This window comes from Chelon labrosus (assembly GCF_963514085.1).
Source record: "Chelon labrosus genome assembly, chromosome: 3".
In the NCBI taxonomy this organism is placed as follows: domain Eukaryota; kingdom Metazoa; phylum Chordata; class Actinopteri; order Mugiliformes; family Mugilidae; genus Chelon; species Chelon labrosus.
In genome coordinates this window covers 9,948,565-9,968,892 of record NC_140339.1, presented here as the reverse complement: position 1 = coordinate 9,968,892, position 20,328 = coordinate 9,948,565, and the positions used below count along the sequence as shown (strand labels likewise).

Genomic DNA, 20,328 nt, shown 5'->3' with positions numbered 1-20,328 from the left:
GCTGCAGAAGCAGAATCAAGTCCCTCAAAACGTTCCTGGGATATCACGTCTACGAGAATGGGACGGACAGATAAACAACTTGACAACATAATGCCCTCCGCTGTCGCCGGTGCAGAGCCTTAAATATGTGAGCTCTTTGTCGGCGTATAATTTTATTTTTCGCTGACCAGTATCCTGCTGAGTGTGTTTCAATATTCGGCACCGTTATACAATCTTATCACATCCTGCAGGTGCTTCACGGTTAAAGCCTTGGAGAGAAAATAAGTCTTTATATTGGTGACACAGTTGCAGGCAGTGTTGAGCTCCCATTACCTTCGTAAGCTAAGCTTCAGTTTGTATTGAGGTGAAAAGTTATATTTAGGCACTTTTAGCGTTTCTTTTTTTATTTCTTATTTTTTAAAGCAGCTTTACGTTAAGATAAGCAAGGATCATTTTGTGTTGGCACCTGCCTGCCAAAAACTGTACTGTAAAAGAAAAAAAATATATATAATAATATTTTGTATTAAGTTGTATTTAGATGTTATGATTAGGAAAGTTTCTAAATAAAAATCTGAAAGCTCACAACTCTGATTTGTCATCAGCACACAGAAAAGCCAAACCCAGTAAGCTCATTGAGTAACACTATAAACAGCCGAGCTTGCTGCAGACATCCACACTTGGGAGGGGGGGGATCAAATGTCTGGCGAGTTACTGCACCCTAAATCTGACAGGCACGGTGCCAAAACCAAATACTAGTAGCCCCCTCTTTTGTCTGTTGATCCGGCCTCATATCTAATTCATGTCCACCTACTGTTCCAGTTAGCTCTCCTTCAGCTGTCACAGAATCTCACTTAAACTCACACAGGAGGACTGGCTACAATATGCGAGGCCCACATACTGAATTAACTACATGGAGGAAGTCAAGCAGAGCAAGAGTTTTGCTCACATCTCTTAGCCAGACAGACAGACAGACAGACGGACAGAGAGAGCAGCTTCAAAGAGTAGCGGCCAGTTACTTCACACCGTGACAGGATGTGTGACAGACAGGGCTCTGCAAATGTATGCAGCTGATACAAGAATATCTGCAGAAAAAAACATCTAAGAAGGTGGACGTTTTGGGACAGATACTTTGCTCTTACCTGCTTATCTTATCAAATCTGATGTGGTGTATGTAAAGTTTATGTGAAGACTTTATTAGACTGACTTCGCAGGATGACCCTGAAAAAGGTCGTGAACCAAAACATGTTGTTTTGTTGTTATAATACAAGTGTTGGTAAAGTTTTGACCACTTCATATATCTTTAGGTCCTGGAGGGTTTTTTCATTTAATTTCATTCAGGCCGTGGTGTATCTAAGTGGATTCTCCAGAGGCCACTTGAGATGAGTAGGGAAACATCTACAAGAAAACTTGATGTCAAGTTGCCCTTTGTTTTAGACAAATTTCTTTAGTTCCTCCCCGCTCCTTGGAGGTAGGAGAAGTTGGATAAAAAAGGTCAAGACTCCAGCAGCACTTGTAGTGGAATAACTTGGCTTGTGGCTTTCAACAAGAAACACACCGATATGCACACACGTTAAATAATGTGTGTTTTAAATGAAAACAACATGCACAGAATGAAAAAAAAGATCACATACACTGATCAGTCATAATATTAAAGCCAATGACAGGCGAAGGGAATAACATTAATAATCTTGATGCAGTGCAACCTTCTGCTGAGAAATCTGGTCCTGGCATTCACGTAGATGTTATTTAAACACGCACCGCCCACCTGAACATTGACCAGGCATCCTCACCCACGTAGAAATAACACTCCCTAATGGCAGTAGCCATCCCTAGCAGGATGCAGCAGACACAAAAAACTGCTAAAGATCAACTCCCCACATCCCAAACTGATCAAGTATCTCTAGGATGCTCTTGAACAAGCCTGATCCACAGAGACCCCTTCCCTCAACCCACAGGACCCAAAGACTCCCCTACCAATGTCCTGGTGCCTGACACTATAGGACATTTCCCGATGTACCTGAACTTTGTAGGAGGCAAAAGGGAGAATTAAACTATATAAGGCAGGTGGTTTTAATGTTGTGGCTGATGAGTGTACTGTTAATTCAAGGTACACAAAACATACTAATGTGCAAGTACATGTAAGATTTTAAAAAAATAGTACAAAATAAGTGTAAAAGAATAAAAATGAATACAAAATGTATATAAAAAAACGTACAAGTTATAAATTAACATAGCAATCGTATAAATGTGTACATCAAACAGCCTAATCTAAAACACTACAAAACCACTAATCCTCATTCATAACCCCAGGATGAAATTTCCATTATCACCTCTTTGGCTGGGCTTCATAAATTCTACGCCTGCAAAAACGTAGGCGAGGTCATGCCATAAATATAACTCCTCTTCTATTAAACCAGCCTGTCAGCTGGGTCCTTACTCTGCTCTAATGGTTAAACGAACTCATCAACTCCTGTCTACAAATAAAAGGCAGTTTACAAAATGAACAGAAATGCTATAATCTAGTTTAGTCTTCAGTATTTCAGGTGCTTGATAATTAGCTAGCACGGCCAATAGACAACAAAGAAACTTTTAATGTAAAGAACTTAGGAAACAACTTAACAAGACAGATCTGGTCCCATACGGTGTCCGTATTCCTTCATTATCAGAAAGCAGAAGAAATAGCCCGTACTCTGTTTCTTCTGCTCTATTCTCTTTGTCGCTTCAGCTTCCCCATGCTGTTAATGTCACCACCCTTACCCCATGATGTGTTTCCAAGCGTTATCTGAGCCAATCTGCCCCAAGTCCCTGTTATTTAAATACCTTTTAATCCAATCTCTGACTTTCTGACCATTTGTTGTGCAGCCCTCACTTCCACGCTGAACTCCACACTGACCAGGTTTCAATCAAAGTCTCCATTAGTCCAGACTCCCAGGAGGGTCTCCTGTCCCTATTTGATACCTTAATCTAAGACTTTATGATTTAGCTTTTCATCCAAAATATTTAATCTCTTTAAACACGTTTTTGATACTTAGATAAATTCTGTGCTTTCCTGCCAAATGATCTCTTATTGAAATGTAAATGTAAACTGAGCGCATTGGATTAGGTGTTTGAAGAGACTGTAAAAATGGAAACAAAGCTCAGTAAATCACTATGAGTACTGACCAAAGGTGAAATCAAATAAGATCAATGTTATATTTTTTAACATAGCATTATACACTGATCAGGCATAACATTACGACCACCTTCCTAATATTGTGTAGGTCTCTCTTGTGCCTCCAAAGTTGTTCCTAAACCGTTTTTGTGTGTGTGTCTGTGTCAGGCTGCATCCTGCTGCCATCAAGGAGTGTCATTGCTATGGGGTGAGGGTGCCTGGTCTGGTCTAGGTGGGTGCTACATGTCTGAGTAACATCCACATGAATGCCAGGTCCAAAAGTTTCCCAGCAGAACATTGTACTGTCCCAAGATGTTCAGCGTGATATACGTCCCCTGTCAGTGGTCATAATGTTATGCCTGATCGGTGTATAAGTTATCATTCTTATACTTTTTGAACTCATCAATTCTGCAGATTACTTGCAGTTCTGGCATGAATATAGAGGAAGAATTTAAAAAAAAAAAAAAAAGACCACCAACTGTTGTCTTAATCACACTGCACCATGAAATATACATTCGAGCAGATAGAGTATTCAGACTGTGTACATTTATGACTTAAAACTGCGTTCCATTATGTTGGCCTCAGCTCTGTAAATAACATCTTCCTCGTGCTGCATTTGTTTATGCGTGCTGTGAATCTTTGTCAGTTTGTCCCTGCACCCCTGCTGTCAACAGAACCTCCGCAGCATTTCCTGCAACCTAGTCCGCCTGGATTTCTTAGGTTAGCATATTTTTAGACCGTCCCGCAGATTGCAAGAATATGGCATCTCGCATCTTCTAGGAATAAATTCTAGTGGCCTTGTGCTGTACATATTTATAAGCAAGAGTAAACAAAATCCGAAGCAACAGTGTCTAAAATTGACAATTTATTGCGTGTTATTATTAGAACAAAACTTATTATATTTGACTTTCTCCATGTTGTGGTTGTGCATACTGCATGGACTTTGGCTGACGAGTTGACGCAGAAATAAGATGGCAGCTGCTTTTATTAATCATTAAATACGTATGCATGGAGGGGAAAACAGGAGCAGCTGCGCGTCCCAGGTAGACGTTGGGCGTCAGCTCTTTGATCCATGACTACGGATCACAATGCGGTTTTAAAATGTCGAGGACACTTCAGATGTGTTGATGACACTAATAACAGATGCTTGAATGCCTTGTAATTTGTGCTCATGAAAATTAAGCACTTTTGGTTCCAAGTGACAGTAATTCCACTCCAAGAAAGACGCGGCAGGATAAAAAGATTTCCCCCGAGCATAAAGGTGCTAATTAGGGCAGTGGAGGTTCTAAATGTATTTTGTTGTTGCTTCTAGGAAAAACTCATCAAGTGCAATAATCATTTTCTGCTTATTGAGGCAAAGTGATGAGGTTCAGTGCCTGTAAATCTGGCAGTGAATCATAAATCATTTCAGACAAGGCGCCACATACACAGACACACACACCCACCCACCCACACACAGACACACCATGTTGGAATGGATTTCAAACGTTCTTATCAGCTATACTCTGAAAATGTGACTGTATTTGTTTTTCTGTCGAAACACTATGGCACGGAAGATGCAAATACTCGACAACAACATCTGGAGGCAACAAGTTCAGCAACATTCAGCCACTGGAGACTCATTGCCATGCTCCTTGGAAACGGCCGGCTTGGTTGTACTTCCTATTTATACGTCGTGCCTACATCACTCTGCGGCGACTGGAGCTACTGCCACTTGTGCTTATCGTTATTAAGAACTACATTAGAAATATTTAGTTTGAACTTTGTTATTTAAGCACTTCTGTTTTGTGGTCTAGGAGCTGGACTTAAACCTTTTGGTTCACTCTGACTAGCTATTGTTTGTGTAGATGCATTTAGGATTGGGGTATTGTTTATTGATGTGTTTTGATTTTGGATAAGGAGTTAGGTTTTCTTCTGAGCTTTCATTTTTAGGAAGGACTTTTAGAAAGGCCTATATGTATAGTTTAATTTAGTTTTGCTAATTTCTTAGTTTTATTCAACAACTTTCGTTCCAGCCTTAGTGCTGCGCTTTCCGTTAAACTTAAGAAAAACCTATTCAATCAGTTTTTTTACAACCTGGACCTTATTTCTAGCATATAATATGATCGTTTACTCAACCATATAACTATGGTGGCATTTTTAGTCCTTCAGAAGATATTTAGCTCCTGCGGAGCACCATGTATATTTATATAGTGGGAGTGACTGGCGCACCGAAATGCAGCCTCTAAATAACGCATTATCTGCCGCGAAACTCGTGTTATGACACGCTAGTGCTATTTCACGTTAAGTCCTGAGTTACCTGTTATCTATTCGCAGACGTGCAGCGGTTTTTTGTTCTTTGGCTAGCTGTTCCTCTCTCTGCCTCTGCATCCTCCTTTCAAGGAGCTCCTCCTCCGTATACTCTGGCTCAAAACGGTAAGGATGTCAATCATAAACAAAGTCGTCGTCCACAACCTCAGAATCGGAAAAATATTCAGCCATGTTGCAAAAAACTAGCAGTAGCAAATTACACGTAAACAAGCCGCGTGGGGTGTGCGTGGCGCTCAGAGATGACATCATCCAGGTCAGAGGTTAGTAGGTCAATCTACAGACCCCGGAATATGACAACAGATAACTCCAGACTCAATGAGGAATGGCACTAGCAACAAAATATTGGTGAAATGAAAGAGTTTCGCGGCGGATAATGCGTTACTTAGAGGCTGCGTTTCGGTGCCCCAGTCACTCTCACTATATGGATATACACAGTGCTTCACTGGAGCTAAATATCCTCCAAAGGACAAAAAATGACACCAGAGTCATATGGGTGAGTAAACGATCGTATTTTATGCCAGAAATAAGGTCCAGGTTGTAAAAAACAGTAGTTCCCCTTTAATGTTGCTTCCCTCACCCTCTAACAGAGCTGGGTTGTAACAGATCTGCTGAGACAAACTTATGAAAGCATCTTGAAGACAGGTATGCAGATCTGGACGCAGAATTCAACATCAGGTCAAGGTTTCCGTGTTTAAATCGCCATGACTGATTCTGTGGCAATAATTCACACACCAAGCTCACCAAAGCCAACACTGGCTTGTTGAGGATAACATAATAACAGCTCACAACTGAGGTTATGTCTCGCCGTCTTCAAACAGGGTTTTCTTTTTAATGGGTGTGTCCAAGTAAATGAACATGATCGATTTTGTGAAGGAATTTGGTATCGAGAATTGTGAAATTCAAAATATAACTAGTGTTAGTTAAACTTTTCACTCAAACATTCCTTTTAACAGTCTGAACAGAATAATGGAAACCTGCTCGACAAAGGTAGATGTGTTGGACAAATATGATTACGACTTAGAGAGAGAGAGAGAGAATAAAAGCATACATGGTAACGTGGCACTGTGGTGTTAATGAATAGATGGGTTATGAAGGGCAAAGAGCAGACGAAGGCTTTTGATTGTTTTCTGGATACGAATCTTCGTTTCTGTATTGAACAATTCCAAGTATAAAATATTCCCTTCACTGGAGGTACGTAAGCAGTTTTAACATGAAGCAGAGCATTCAAGTATTCACCATAATCTTCAAATCCATAGACAGTTTAAAAAAAAAAAAAAAGAGACGTGTAAGAATTATATCGCATTCATGAATTTAAAACCCGTCTTAGTCTCTAATACCGATCATTTCAGAAAGACCTATGCACACACGCGAGCACATTCTGTCGAGATACAATAAAATCTTTTCACGCATACCAATGACAGACATTTTCAACTGAAAGCGACATTTTCTAAAAGCTCATTATGACTTTTAAGATAAAGCAGATGGAGATTAGCAGTCGCTCTTCAGAGCACAAACCCACTCTTATCAGGTACACCTACTTATACAATACCCCAGACAGCAGCTACATTTATCCAGCTCCATACATAAAGGCTGCAGACAAAGAAATATTTTCCACTACAGAAAAGCTGGGACATATTATTCTGACAGAAACACCTTCGCCCACAGAGATACAAAGAAACCTCAAACATTATTAAAATAGTAAAATAGAATCCGCAACTCTCTCTCCATTCTGTATTTATTTATTCCTCCGTCACAAAGACCCAGAGAGTATGTAATGTGCAACTATAAAATGTGATTAATAACACCAGAAAAACTGTGTTCGTCTCACATTTTCCTCCCAGAAAACAGCTTTGAATAGACTCCAAGAATATTGGGAAATGTTCTACAGTGCAATATCTAAGTATTTTGACAGTGACACATTTTTCATAAGCTTGGCTCTATCCTGCAGCATACTGGATTTTGAAAGGGAAGACTGGCTTTGAGGATAAAGAACAGACTTTTCAGCTTTAATGTCCAAACAGAAATCATATTTAGTCATCTGTATTCTGAGGTTGTCTGTCTTTATTTTATTTAACACCTAAAAAGGAAAAAAGAAAAAGGTTTTTTGGGTGTCTGATAATTTAGCAGCAGAAGGGAGGCTGAGCTTGGGACAACAGACAAACTAAAGAAACTTGAGTTGTAGCTAACAGCTAGGGTTGCCAGCCATCCTTTAAACGAAATCTTCCCATATTTAGAAACAAAAGCAGTAAACTTACGGTAAACTTATTCCCAGGCCGTCTCCTGCTCTGTGACCAATGAATACCGAATGACAACAAAGCAACAACTTTTCTTCACACTTTATGTTTGCATTTTTCTTATTGCACTATTGCAGGTCAGTGACAGACACTGGTCTGTTAGCCGGAGGGGTTGTACAGACTAGTCGACTAGTCGGTTTGTCGACTTCGCAGCTGCGCCATGACGGTTTAAGCATCATGTCGATCAGTCACTGATCATGTGACAGTAACAACATGGACGCCTCCATGAAGACAGGTGACTAGCCCAGTGGGTCATTGCAGCAAACTAACAGCAGTTCATGAAGTGTGTGTAAATACTTCACTGAAGATAAAGCCCATGCTAAATATGACATCCAAAATATGCTCTTTCGTAACAGAGAGAAGGAGGCTACACATCAGCCATTTGTTGGCGAATTTCATTTTCAAAGTTTTAGACCTTTAGCTGCTATACACAGAGATGGCTTTCTTTTTTAACCCTTTTTCTAACCCTTTTTTTAACCCGGCTACACATACTTTCAGTATGTAGCAGATGAGCTAATCTGACCGAACATGAAGTGACTTTACACTGATGCTCTTTAATCTTACTCCTGTGAGGCTTCTACTAGACGCAGGAGTATTTGGGCTTGTGGCTAAATTAAGTTTCAAAAGGTTTCCTGCATCTCACTGGCTTCACAACTCAAACTGTTCAGGTTTTAAGTACACTTGGATGATTTTCGATTGAACAAAATCAACTTCCTCGTGTGCAATTATAAAGTAGCCATTATGTTAATAACATCAGAGCCCTGTTGTAGAGAAACTGTCAAGTAGGGTGCTAAATGCTAAATATGACATGGAAAACATGCTCGGTTGTAACAGAGAGAAGGAGGGTACACATCAGCTGTTTTTTGGCGATTTTTATTTTCAAAGTTTTAGACCTTTAGCTGCTATACACGGAGATGGCTTTCTTTTTTAACCCGGCTACACTATCCTATCTGACAACACGCTGTGGAGTACTTTTAATTGCTACTGATGGTGCTTAGTTGCAGCCTGTTTTTATACAGGCTATACATATCTGCAGCACACAGTATGTAGCAGATGAGCTGTCTGTTCTCAGCTTATGTATTCAAGTCAAGAATAGAAATTTCATCGCTGCAAACCATTACATTATACTGTGCTTTTATTAGTGACATCATCAGCAACTAGTCGGCGTCCACTTGGCTTTCATCACATAACAGTTGACTAACAGTCTGAAGTCGTGTAACCCCTAGTTACCAGAGGCATTGAAAAGTGAGGACCACACCAGCATCTGAACAAGCCAAAGGCCTATTGGCAGTAATGTTTTTATGCTGTTAATGGTCCGGCCCTGTGGGATGACCAACATGCTAAAGGGGTGTACCCACAGGAAGAGAAGTAGGCGTGTACCGAGTTGATACAATCTCAACTTTGAGGCGACGCGATTCAGGCGTCTGATACAGCTGATTGACACGTGACTCAAACGCAGAGTTTCCCAAAGCTTTACCTCCATGCCAGATGGAGTGGAGAGACGGGTGACAGCAAGAAATGGTAGCTACATCTACATACGTCCAGCATATTTTTACGGTCTGCATATTTCATTCAAAAAACCTTTGGGAAAGGGAATATACAGGAGGCTGGAACGTCCGCCAAAGTGATGGGCAGTAAGCAAATTGCTTTATATGTGGACGGTGCTTAAGGGTACGGAATAGCCAAGTTCACTTACGTAAGTTGGAAAAGAAAAAGCCATGGACAGGAAAACGAACGTCTGTCAAGTGATTTGATTGATTGTATAAATATGAGTTTTCTAGTATCCAGCCACCTACGCCTGTGAAGATTTATTCTGTGAAGCTGGCTGCTGTTTAGGCCTGGCAGAGCACCACCAATGTGGTTACCATGTGTCTGTAGATGTGTGTGGGTTGAATCAGAAAGTGAATGTCTGCAAAGGATTAACAATTAAATATTACATAAAATGCCTTCATTTTTTGTGATTTTTTGTCGGTCTGGAAAAATGAGTGAAAGTAAGAACCGAGTGTGGGTTGAGTTCTAAAGTGTACACTAAGTGATCACTTCATTAAAGGTTTCCTGCAGAGCTTTTGACGTCAAACTGTGCCGTGGAGCAGCTTTTTAATGACTGCTTTATTTGCATCATTAAGACAGGGAGGAGTCTTTATCAAGTAAGCATGAACATGAACATGAAAACATGCATTGCATATGTTTGAGGAAGGGTACGGTCAGTGAGCTTTAGAGGGTAAAACTGAAGATAAACATCATTTTTCTTCGTCCACAGGGCATATTTACGCAAATCTGTCAGATACTCCCACCTGCAGTGTATCAATTTACCACAGCTACATACACCGATCAGGCATAACATTATGACCACCTTCCTCACATTGTGTAGGTCTCCCTTGTGCCTCCAAAACAGTTGTGACTCATCAGAGAATGGACATGGGCCTTCTGAGAGGCGTCTGGCAACAGAATGTTGTTAGTGGGGGCTTTTGGGTCCTATGGATTGAGGAGAGGGGCCTCTATGCTGCTGCCATCAAGGAGTGTCATTGCTATGGGGTGGGGGTGCCTGGTCTGGTCTAGGTGGGTGCTACATGTCTAAGTAACATCCACATGAATGCCAGATCCAAAAGTTTCCCAGCAGAACATTGAATTGTCACAATGTTATTTACTTCTCCTGTCAGTGGTTTTATTGTTTTGGCTGATCGATTTAGTTTGACTTGTTGCACTCTACAACATTTGTAATTAAGAGAGACCGTACATGTATGGAAATACTATGAGGAGCTGACAAACCAAGGCCGGGCACATTTAAGTTAACATTAAGAGTATAAGTCTGTTACAGCTGAGCTCAGGATAATGTCTGCACACATGTAACCTTAAAGCAGAGGGGATGTAACCGCAGGTGACTGTGCCTAATTCCACTTCTGACATCTAAGATCAAACACACAGGAGGGGGCTGACATACCTATTATGTTGTGGAGAGAGTGTGATAAGCAAGACACTTAAACAGCATAAATTCATGGATGTGGTAGCGTATGCACCAATGCTGTAAAACTCTGCAACTGAGTGAATGCATCCCTGTTCATGTTTAGATTTACAATAGACCAATTTACCTCTTGTCAACTTAAGATGGGTATATTAATCTGACCGAACATGAAGCGACTTTACACTGATGCTCTTTAATCGTACTCCTGTGAAGCTTCTTCTAGATGCAGGAGTATTTGGACTTGTGGCTAAATTAAGCTTCAAAAGCTTTCCTGCATCTCACTGGCTTCGCAACTCAAACAGTTCAGGTTTTAAGTACACATGGATGCTTTTCGATTGAACAAAATCAACTTCCTCGTTTGCAATTATAAAGTAGCCATTATGTTAATAACATCAGAGCCCTGTTGTAGAGAAACTGTCAAGTAGGGAAACATAATTCATATCTGAGGTATAATAAGAGTCCTAATATTGCACATTTCTTTGCTTAATTTCTTGCAGTGTTATTTGGTTGCTTTTGGTTGAGTGGGTGAGTCTGAGGTTCATTAAAATTTCCAACAGGAGGCTTTACAGGGTCGATAGGAACTGGGTCCACATGACGCAAAAAAAATGCCACACTAAAAGGTTTTGTTTTCCAAAGTAAATCTACCTAATCGATATCAAACAGAATATATCCATGTGGTGCAATTCTCTGAGGTGAAACAAAGCAAGTGAAGCTTTTCTGACACCTTTCAGGGAATTCCCAATTTTCCACATTAAAGTCTGTTTACACACCTTGGGCAATCCCACTGCATTCAATATTTGAGAAAAGCCTTTTGTTAAGTCTGATAAATCGGGTACATCAGCTGCTAAAAGCACAACACGCCAGAATGTCTAGTCAACAGTCAAATTGCACTGAGAGTAATCACGGTGGCATGTTTGACAAGGACAAAGAATGCCTAGGATAAATAAGACGTCTCCAGGTCTGGTGAATCAACAAACAAATGGACAGCTCACATTGAAAGTGTGCATGAGCGTGTCAACCATGGAAGGACATTTGAGGCCCAAGACAAAAGCTTGGAAACTGTATTCCAGGTAGATCAAAGAAAAAGATCTTAGTGAGTTTTTTTTCAAGGTACACACAACAAAATATTTCCTATAGCTGTTTTTAAAGCAAGGACGGGCTGTGGCCTTGTGGTTAGAGAAGCATGTTTGGGACCGTAGGGTCCGTGGCTGAAGGGTATCAAGCATTCAAAGCGCCCAGACAGAGTATAAAGAATTCAGAATGGCGCCACCGAGGTGTGCGTTGCATGGCTGCCTGCTGCTCTAAAATGTGCTCCCTTCTCTCTGTGTGTTCACATAGAAGGGTTAAATGCAGAGTACAAACACCGATCACCCACAACATTAAAACCACTGACAGGAGAAGTGAATAACATTGACCATCTTGTGACAATTCAATGTTCTGCTGGGAAACTTTTGGACCTGGCATTCATGTGGATGTTACTTAGACATGTAGCACCCACCTAGACCAGACCAGACACCCTCACCCCACAGCAATGACACTCCTTGATGGCAGCAGCCATCCCCAGCAGGATGCAGCCTGACACACACACACACACACACACAAAAACACTTTAATAACAACTCAAAACAGCACAAGGTGTTGACCTGGCCTCCAAATTCACTAGATCCCAAACTGAGTAAGTATCCATGGGATGATCCACAGAGGCCCCTCCCCTCTACCCATAGGACCCAAAGGTCCCCCACTACCAACATCCTGCTGCCAGACACCACAGGACACCCTCAGAAGGCCCATGTCCATTCTCTGATGAGTCAAATTAGCTAAACAAGCATACTGCAATCACACAAGTGGGGACATGTCTTTAATATTCAGTACTTGGTCAGAGTTTAATACATCGCTTGTCCAAAGTGGTACCTTAAAGTAACTTCATAAGCCAAAGGACAATCTGCACAATTTTCCCAACTTCGATTATTAAAAAACAACCAGCTAGTCCACACCTCTGAAATGCCCACACATCTCCCTTTTCTTTTAAAGATTTTTTGATTGGTATTTAAGAGGATATCAAGGAGGCAGGAAGTGCGGAGGGGGAGGATTAGATCACATCTAACAGAGCTCCAGCAATAGCGGACATTTTGACTGTTACTAAAAATTTAATGTTGGATTCAAGTGTCCCAGTAAACTTTATGGTGTGACAGCGAGCCAGCACGCACAACACCAGAATCCTGCAGCCGAAGCATCTGTGAGAAAAATCTATGGACCAGACTATTTGTAGTTTACATAATAAATGTAGTTACAGTGCTAAATTGCATCTAAATCAACCCTTTAAAAATGGATAAAGCAGGTTATAAACTCACGTATAAAAGATTTAGAGGAAAGTTAGAATTTAAAATAAGAAACAGAAGAGAATATTTAATAGTAGCTTGGCTGATTAAAGGTTATGATGAATAACTGAATGGGCTGAAAGATGAATGACTGAGTCTCCGTCAATATCACATTGATCCGAGTACTCTACCCATTTGCAAATTTCAGACAAATGGTGATGAGGGCAATCTTTCATAACATATCTGACATGGAGAAATATTACTGAATCATTCAGATAATGCTGAAAGCAACGTATCTTTGACATATCCATTAGTGGTCTACAACATCATTTTCTTTATGATCACACACCACCCAACTATAGAGGCGAAGCAGAGCATACCGGCTGAATTTTGAGTGAACTTTCATTAAATCTGAGTGAGCAGAATGAGGTCTATATTTGGATTTTGCAAATGCACTGAAGGGAGTAACGCTGTTCTTCAGCCTCAACAGTTACGTGGTGATTACTTTGATTGACAATGGAACTGCAAAGGTGTGCATGAACTGGAATGGTGTTGGTGTGTAAAGCAAAGCAGCGTTACTCCCTTCAGTGCATTTGCAAAATCCAAAATCCACTGCATGGAAAGCTTGAAAGTTGCACGCTTATGATACACGCAAATGTACAACAAACAAGTAACGTCAAATGTATGGTTTAATCTGTCTTAAACGCACATGCCCAGGCATTTCAGGATTAAAAGTGGGAAGATTTGTGGTTTTAACTAAGTGTCATTCTGTGTACATCTTCTTGCCTGAGTAAAACACTTAAGTTCAACGTCATTTACACACATTCAGTTAAGTCTGAATACAGCTCTGTGTTCCTGCAGAAAACCTGACTTGGACTTACATGGACTTACATGGACTTCAAGCTTTTAAATCATGTAAATAGTTCACCACTCACCAGTCCGTCACAGGTACTTATGGCTGCACTCCCCTTGACAGTGGCTTCATCCCACACTTCACCTAAGAAATGGCACTGGGACAGTCCAGGAGGATGGATCTGGGCTCCATCCAGGCCACCGTACCTCCTCTCCGTCAGGAAGCCCGGAGCCAGCAGATGTGCATTCAGGGTGAGGTTAAAGTGCAAACTGTAGCCGGCGTGCCAGAACTGGTAAAAGATCCTATCTAAATCCACCGGTCCTCCTGAGGCTTCCCGGCGGCGTACGCGGCGAGCGTGGTGAGACAGGAAGTTTGACAGGAAGTGACCTCTGGCATCCACTCTAGTAGGGTGAACCACTTCATACTGAGGCAGGTCCTCCAGAGATCTCTCTGTCGAAGCCATGGTGGGAAGAGAAGACGTAAGAGACGATAGGTTATTAAATCATGGGAAAGGGGAGGGCAATTAAATAATTAAGTGGCTGCAAAGCTGTAAACAAAACCGGGGAAGCTCTAAACAAATACATATGGCTGTCTAATCTGTCATTATCATACTGTATTGATTGGAGCTGGGATGTATGTAGTGCCTCACAGTTCTCATTTGACTTGAAGTTAATGAAACTCATTCATTAACTTCAAGCTCATTTGTAAGAGGAAGATACCGTGAAAGCAACAAACCTGTTTATTTTAGATTTCACAAAGCTAAATACAGCTAAACTAAAAATGCAGCAAAGCACACACTGTCCATTTCCGCAATTAACAACTGTGGTTTTCTGAATTTTAGCGTATCTTGACAATAGCCAGCGTTCCTGCAGAGCGACTCGCCAAGATAATATTTGCAAATATCAACAAACACGGCTGCTCTGCACAAGCATAATCACGCAGGTCTCACTTATTCTGAGCGGCTCATCGCACAATCACACTCATGTGGCGTCCTGGCTTTTGTACACGCCGCCTTTGCATATCTGTTAAGGTACAAAACCTTGCTCCCAACCCGCCTCAAAGCCGTCGTTATCTTCATCTCCTGCAGCTGAAATGAGCGGAATGCAAATTATGGCCGTCACAAATAAAGGGCCTTGCTGAAAATTGTCCGCACAAATATTTTTCAGAATACATCAGTGTAAAAATAGACAAGAGGTATGTGATTTTCTCAACCAGCTGGATGTGCAGCTATACGCCCTAAATTCACACTCTTCCTTAATTTATGCGTAATTCAGCTTACTCCAAAATAAACAAATACTCCTCAAAAAGATTTGATTTACTTCAAAGATTGCGGCTGCCTTCAGAGATCAGCACCGCACGGCTGTCTTTCATTACGCGTGCCACTGATGAAAATCCAGATCAGATTCGAACTGTTCAAATATCTAGGGCTATGTGGCCTTGATGGAGGTACGGCGCCTCTGAATAATTTCTTAACAAGTTGAGAATTTTCTCAGTCTGCAGCATCTTAATTAACAAAGGACGCACACACAAAACATTCATTTGAAATTACAGCTTTTCGTCACGCAGTTGTGTTCCCTTGGAGTTAGTCAATAAGCAAATATCTGCCAACAAACTTTTCAAGTTCATGTTAATTCAGTTTAAATCAGAACTAATTAAAATGCTTCTTCTGTAACTTTAATGAATACAATTACTGGATGTATTCCTGCATAAAGAAAGATTAAACAAAATATGTACAATGTTTTCTCATAAGGAGGAAGTCCGTGTCCCGCAAGGAAGTTTAGACTCTCATTAGCTTAAAAATAAACTCTGGGAGGCCTGCGCAAACATTTACCACCTGAAATCATTACTGCTCAGACGTTACTCCCCTCAGAGACACATCCTCGTCTAGAATGCCTGACAGTAGATCTCGAGGGCAGGTAATTGATTTGTACGAGATGTGACAGAGAGCATCCAGACTTCTTGTTTTGTTTGTTTTGTTTTGTTTTTTTTCTAATCTCGGAAGAGCCCCGACTTTTAACATTCAAACCGCAAACTAAAGGGGAGGCTGGTAGGATGCAGGGAGCAGGGAGCAGAGGCGGGGGAGTGGACCCTTGCAGACATGAGAGGATTAATTATCTTATGTGATGGTATCCGCTGAGACAACAAACACTCAAAGTAGAATGGAAACCAGCCAAATTATGAGAACTACAGTGATGCATCCTGTGAATTCCCAAAGAGAAATCCTGCCCTTCACAGGCGAGGTCAGAGGTCAGTGTCAGCACCGGCTTCTGTGTTTTGACGAAAGGCTTCAGCCTCTGGTGATTCATTGTAACTCAGCTCAATCCAGCAACCACACCAAACTGCAAAACCTACGGCTTAATTACCACGGTCAGTCCAAAACTAAACACAAGTCACAGCTGGCCTCCCGTCGCAGTAAGAACCGCTGCACGTATGGAGCAAATGTGCACAACAAAAGCAGACAGAGTAGTATGCTGCGATATCACACAAAGTTGTAAATGTTTCTGTCCTCTGGCTCACTAACCTCGTTCATGTGACAATCCCAACGCTCTGCAGTTTTCCAGGACCACCAGAAGCGCGACGAAGACGTGAATGGGAGACCCTCTTTGTCCAAACGCGTGCAGCCGGTTCATTTTGTCAGGACGGAGGTCTGTATTTGAGAAGCATTTAATGCCTTTCTCGCAGCCCGTCGAATGTCAAATCAAATTATTTCCATCTGTGCTGGATGCAGTTTTCGCTTTGTTGTGATCATGCGCTTAATCTGTGACAGTCCCTACAAACTTCTCTGATTCAGGCTTGAGCATAGTCTTCGTCCACGGGGCGTTTTGGTTGCATTTTTTTTTTTTAAACTACTTTTTATGGCGGTGTTAATGTTTGCTTACGAGTGGCTGGTCCCTCTGTCCTCCATCAGTCTCCTCCCGACAGCCAGTGACAGCTTAAAACTTTCCTGTGCAAACTTTCGCGGAGCCACCCCCACAGATGGGTGGACTTAAGACAATAGGCCATCTTTCAGGAGGCCTGGGGGCTTAAAGGGGAATGCTACTCCAAGAAATCGGATATAGTGATACAGTCCAATTGGCAGTTCCTCCCAGAAACGGAGGTCTTTTGGGTTCTCGGTGGGTCAGTTGAGGACCAGAGTCGAGCCTGTTGCGTTCACTTGGAGTCAGAGAAATCACTACATATAAGGGGTTCAAGCTGGGTGCAGTGCCAGCCCCCCTCCCCAGAATAAAACCACCACATTATCCAGCGGGAACTTTTGAACAAAACTTCTTTAAAGTTGTAAACGAAGCTGAGGCAGTTCATACAAGTTTATCATTTGCAAAAGATTTGAAAACCGTGAACTTAGTACTGCCTTAAACTAAAGAGTAACTTTGAATTCATACTACATGTCTCAAATCATGCTATAATTAACACAAACTAAGCATGTGGAATAAAGTCCACATGCACATAAAAGCACGGATGCGGTCTCTAAATTATAGCTGTGGTTGCTTTACTCTATTGTGTTCATGTCACCAAGCTTAGCGCCCCCTCTAGCGGAGGAATGAAGACACCATGGACCAATGACGCAGGGACGATGTCTCTGCTTGCACAGAATATTTGAAATGTTGCTCATCGTTTCTGATATGTTACAATATGAGACTAATAATGATGAGTGATTGGTATTTTAATGGAGCACTGACAAGCCTAAACGTAGACTCGTCGTGATGGTGATGCTGCTCATAAAGGGGTTTCACTTTATTTCATTACAAACAAGAAATGAATCAGAAAGATGACACAGAAACAGATCAAAACATTGATCTTGATCGTTTTGTTTTCTTTTATTTGTCTTGGTGCGAAGCTGTTTTCACATTTTACTCCGCACAAGGCATTTTACGCACGATCCCTTCTCGAGATGCGCATTCCCCCACACCCCTAATGAGCTGACATGCTGTGGGGGATGAATATTAATTCGTGGAGACCAAACCATAAAGCAGTCCCCACTTGTTAGATGCTTCGACTCAGGACGCTGTATCATGTCGAGGACCGGGACCGTGCGCTTCTCTGTCACGTCTCGTCCGACCAATCACGGCTCAGCAGAGGAGCGACACACCTGTATAAAAGCAGACTCCAGATCAGCTGTCACTCAGACAGGAGAGATGAAAATACACAGAGGAACCTGGAGTTGAAGAGTTCAAACACTTTCTGTGAGGTTTGCTCTGCGTTACCTGCCTCCTATAAAGATGGATGAAATATTTAACCAAAGTGGAGAACTCAATCGAAGTTCGCCCGGCGACGAGAAGTTTAGTTTCGAAGACATCGATGTCAGCGCGGACGGTACCCCCATCCTTAGGATACTCATATCCGTGGTGTACTCTGTAGTTTGCGCAGTTGGTTTAGTGGGCAATCTGCTCGTCTTTTTCCTCATGAGGGTACGACAGGGCCGGAAGAGGTCCACTATAAACGTTTTCATCATCAACCTGGCTGTGACAGACTTCCAGTTCGTGCTCACACTTCCCTTCTGGGCCGTGGACACCGCGCTGGACTTCAGCTGGCCGTTTGGAGACGCCATGTGCAAAATCATCCTCTCGGTCACAGTCATGAACATGTACGCCAGCGTGTTTTTCCTCACTGCCATGAGCGTGACCCGCTACCTGTCCGTCGCCTCGGCCCTGAAGAAAAAAGCGCACAGGAGGTCACGGTGTGTGAGGTGGGTGTGCGCGGTGCTGTGGGTGGCGGCGACGTTGGCCACAGCTCCCACGGCTGTGTTCTCCACTGTGACTGTGGTCGCTGGAGAGAAACTCTGCCTCCTGAAGTTTCCCGAGGGACACGACTGGCTCGCTCTCTATCACATCCAAAAGATACTAATAGCCTTTATCATCCCTATGCTCATAGTGTCTGTAAACTATCTGATGCTCCTGCGCTTTGTCAGACGGAGGAGCATGGACAGCAGCAACCCTAAACGGAGATCTAGAGTCACTAAATCTGTCGCTATAGTGGTTTTGTCTTTCTTCTTCTGCTGGATGCCAAACCATGCCATCACCTTTTGGGGCGTCTTGGTCAAATTTAACGCGGCCAACTGGGACACGTCGTATTACATGGTGCACACATATGTGTTCCCGGTCACTGTGTGCTTGGCGCACACAAACAGCTGCTTGAACCCGGTGCTTTACTGCCTAATGAGGCCAGAGATCAGGAAAATGCTCAGCGGTTTGTTTTGGAGATCCTCTACTCCATCCTCCAGTAAGGGCTGCGTGACGCGCTCTGTTACGCAGGGAGAGACCCAGGGAGTCGTGCCTCTCCAGATCATGGACAACGCAGAGTACACCCTGTCCATCATAGACCGTAAAGGTTTATCAGGTTCCAAAGTAATCCCATACACCCGTTAACTTCAGCCCGTTGTAGAGGAAGCTGGTTTTGTTCACCTGTAATAGCCCACCTGCCATTACTCGTGCGTAATGCTGTCGCCACTGTTCCAAATTGATCTCGTTAAGGTTCCACGGTGTGGATTCATATAAAATAATGGATTATAATATGACATGGACGTGTTTCACAAGTACGGTTTGGCATTTGTTTCCACTTATGCGCTCTCCTTGCTCTCAGTTAAAATGCATGTCTTTTTGTCCTTTCGTTTACTTGATAATAAGAAGCGATGAGGCTCAAGGCGAGAATTGAAAGACTGGGATTCGGGGGGCAGACGTCCTCGACCGTGAACGAACCAGAGACACCGAGGGACGCAGGACTCCCAGCATACATTAGGAAGATGTAAATTGGTCTATAACGAACATGATTAATACTGAAGTGTTTCCTAACCATGTCCATGTAAAAACCTGCCTGTAAATAAATTGCTTTTGATTGATATTTGTTGATATTTATATATATTTTTTTCATTGATTCCCTGCTTTCATTTACAAAATGGCCTTCAATTCTGAGGCACTGTTAATTCCCAAAGAGGACTGACATGTACCGCATAGTTATCCTGTATTGTGTACTGTGAATACTAAAAGGAGACCGTGTTTACCACTGCTGTGTATATATTTCATCACATTTTAAGAGCTTCCCTCTCAGGAGGTTCCTCTCACACATCCTTCTTAATGTGAACAGTTTGCTTTGCAAGACAAGGTGCATTTCTACAGACATATTCTCTCTTTAAGCTTTTGGTAATAAATAAATTAAAATAAAATAATTGTATTTCTTTGGTTATTGGAATTTCATTTTTCAATCATTTAATTGTTCTTGTAAATGTCTATCTATCTATCTATCTAAATAAATAAATCAACATTTTATCAATGAGCGTCACAACCCATAGGGGAAATAGGCAAATAAGTATTCACATAAAAGCATTCATTCATGTATTGTTGGACTTCAATGTAGCAGCTCCAAGTCCCTTTTCATCAATGCAGCAATATATTCACTCTAGTCCAACACATGGGCCTACTCAGGTAACCCAGGGGGAGATGTTAGCACTGGATGCAGAAGCTCCAGCA

At 42.0% G+C, this 20,328-nt stretch overlaps 2 protein-coding genes across 2 annotated transcripts in view; one reads left to right on the top strand and one right to left on the bottom strand.

Moving 5' to 3' along the window:
• Positions 1-16,624, bottom strand: part of adamts7 (a disintegrin-like and metallopeptidase (reprolysin type) with thrombospondin type 1 motif, 7) — a 97,246-nt gene extending 80,622 nt beyond the window's left edge. The window contains exons 1-2 of the mRNA XM_084541124.1: positions 16,389-16,624; positions 13,950-14,317 (exon numbers count right to left, since the gene is read on the bottom strand). Of these exons, the coding sequence (XP_084397250.1) occupies positions 13,950-14,317; positions 16,389-16,497 (477 nt within the window). The 5' untranslated portion in view covers positions 16,498-16,624. The remainder of the gene's footprint in view (positions 1-13,949; positions 14,318-16,388) is intronic.
• Positions 16,625-18,071: 1,447 nt separating this feature from the next.
• LOC311485967 (relaxin-3 receptor 1-like) lies at positions 18,072-19,945 on the top strand. Its single transcript, XM_084541709.1, has one exon. It carries the CDS (start codon positions 18,085-18,087, stop codon positions 19,228-19,230), a length of 1,146 nt encoding a protein of 381 aa, XP_084397835.1. The 5' UTR covers positions 18,072-18,084; the 3' UTR covers positions 19,231-19,945.
• Positions 19,946-20,328: the final 383 nt, after the last annotated feature.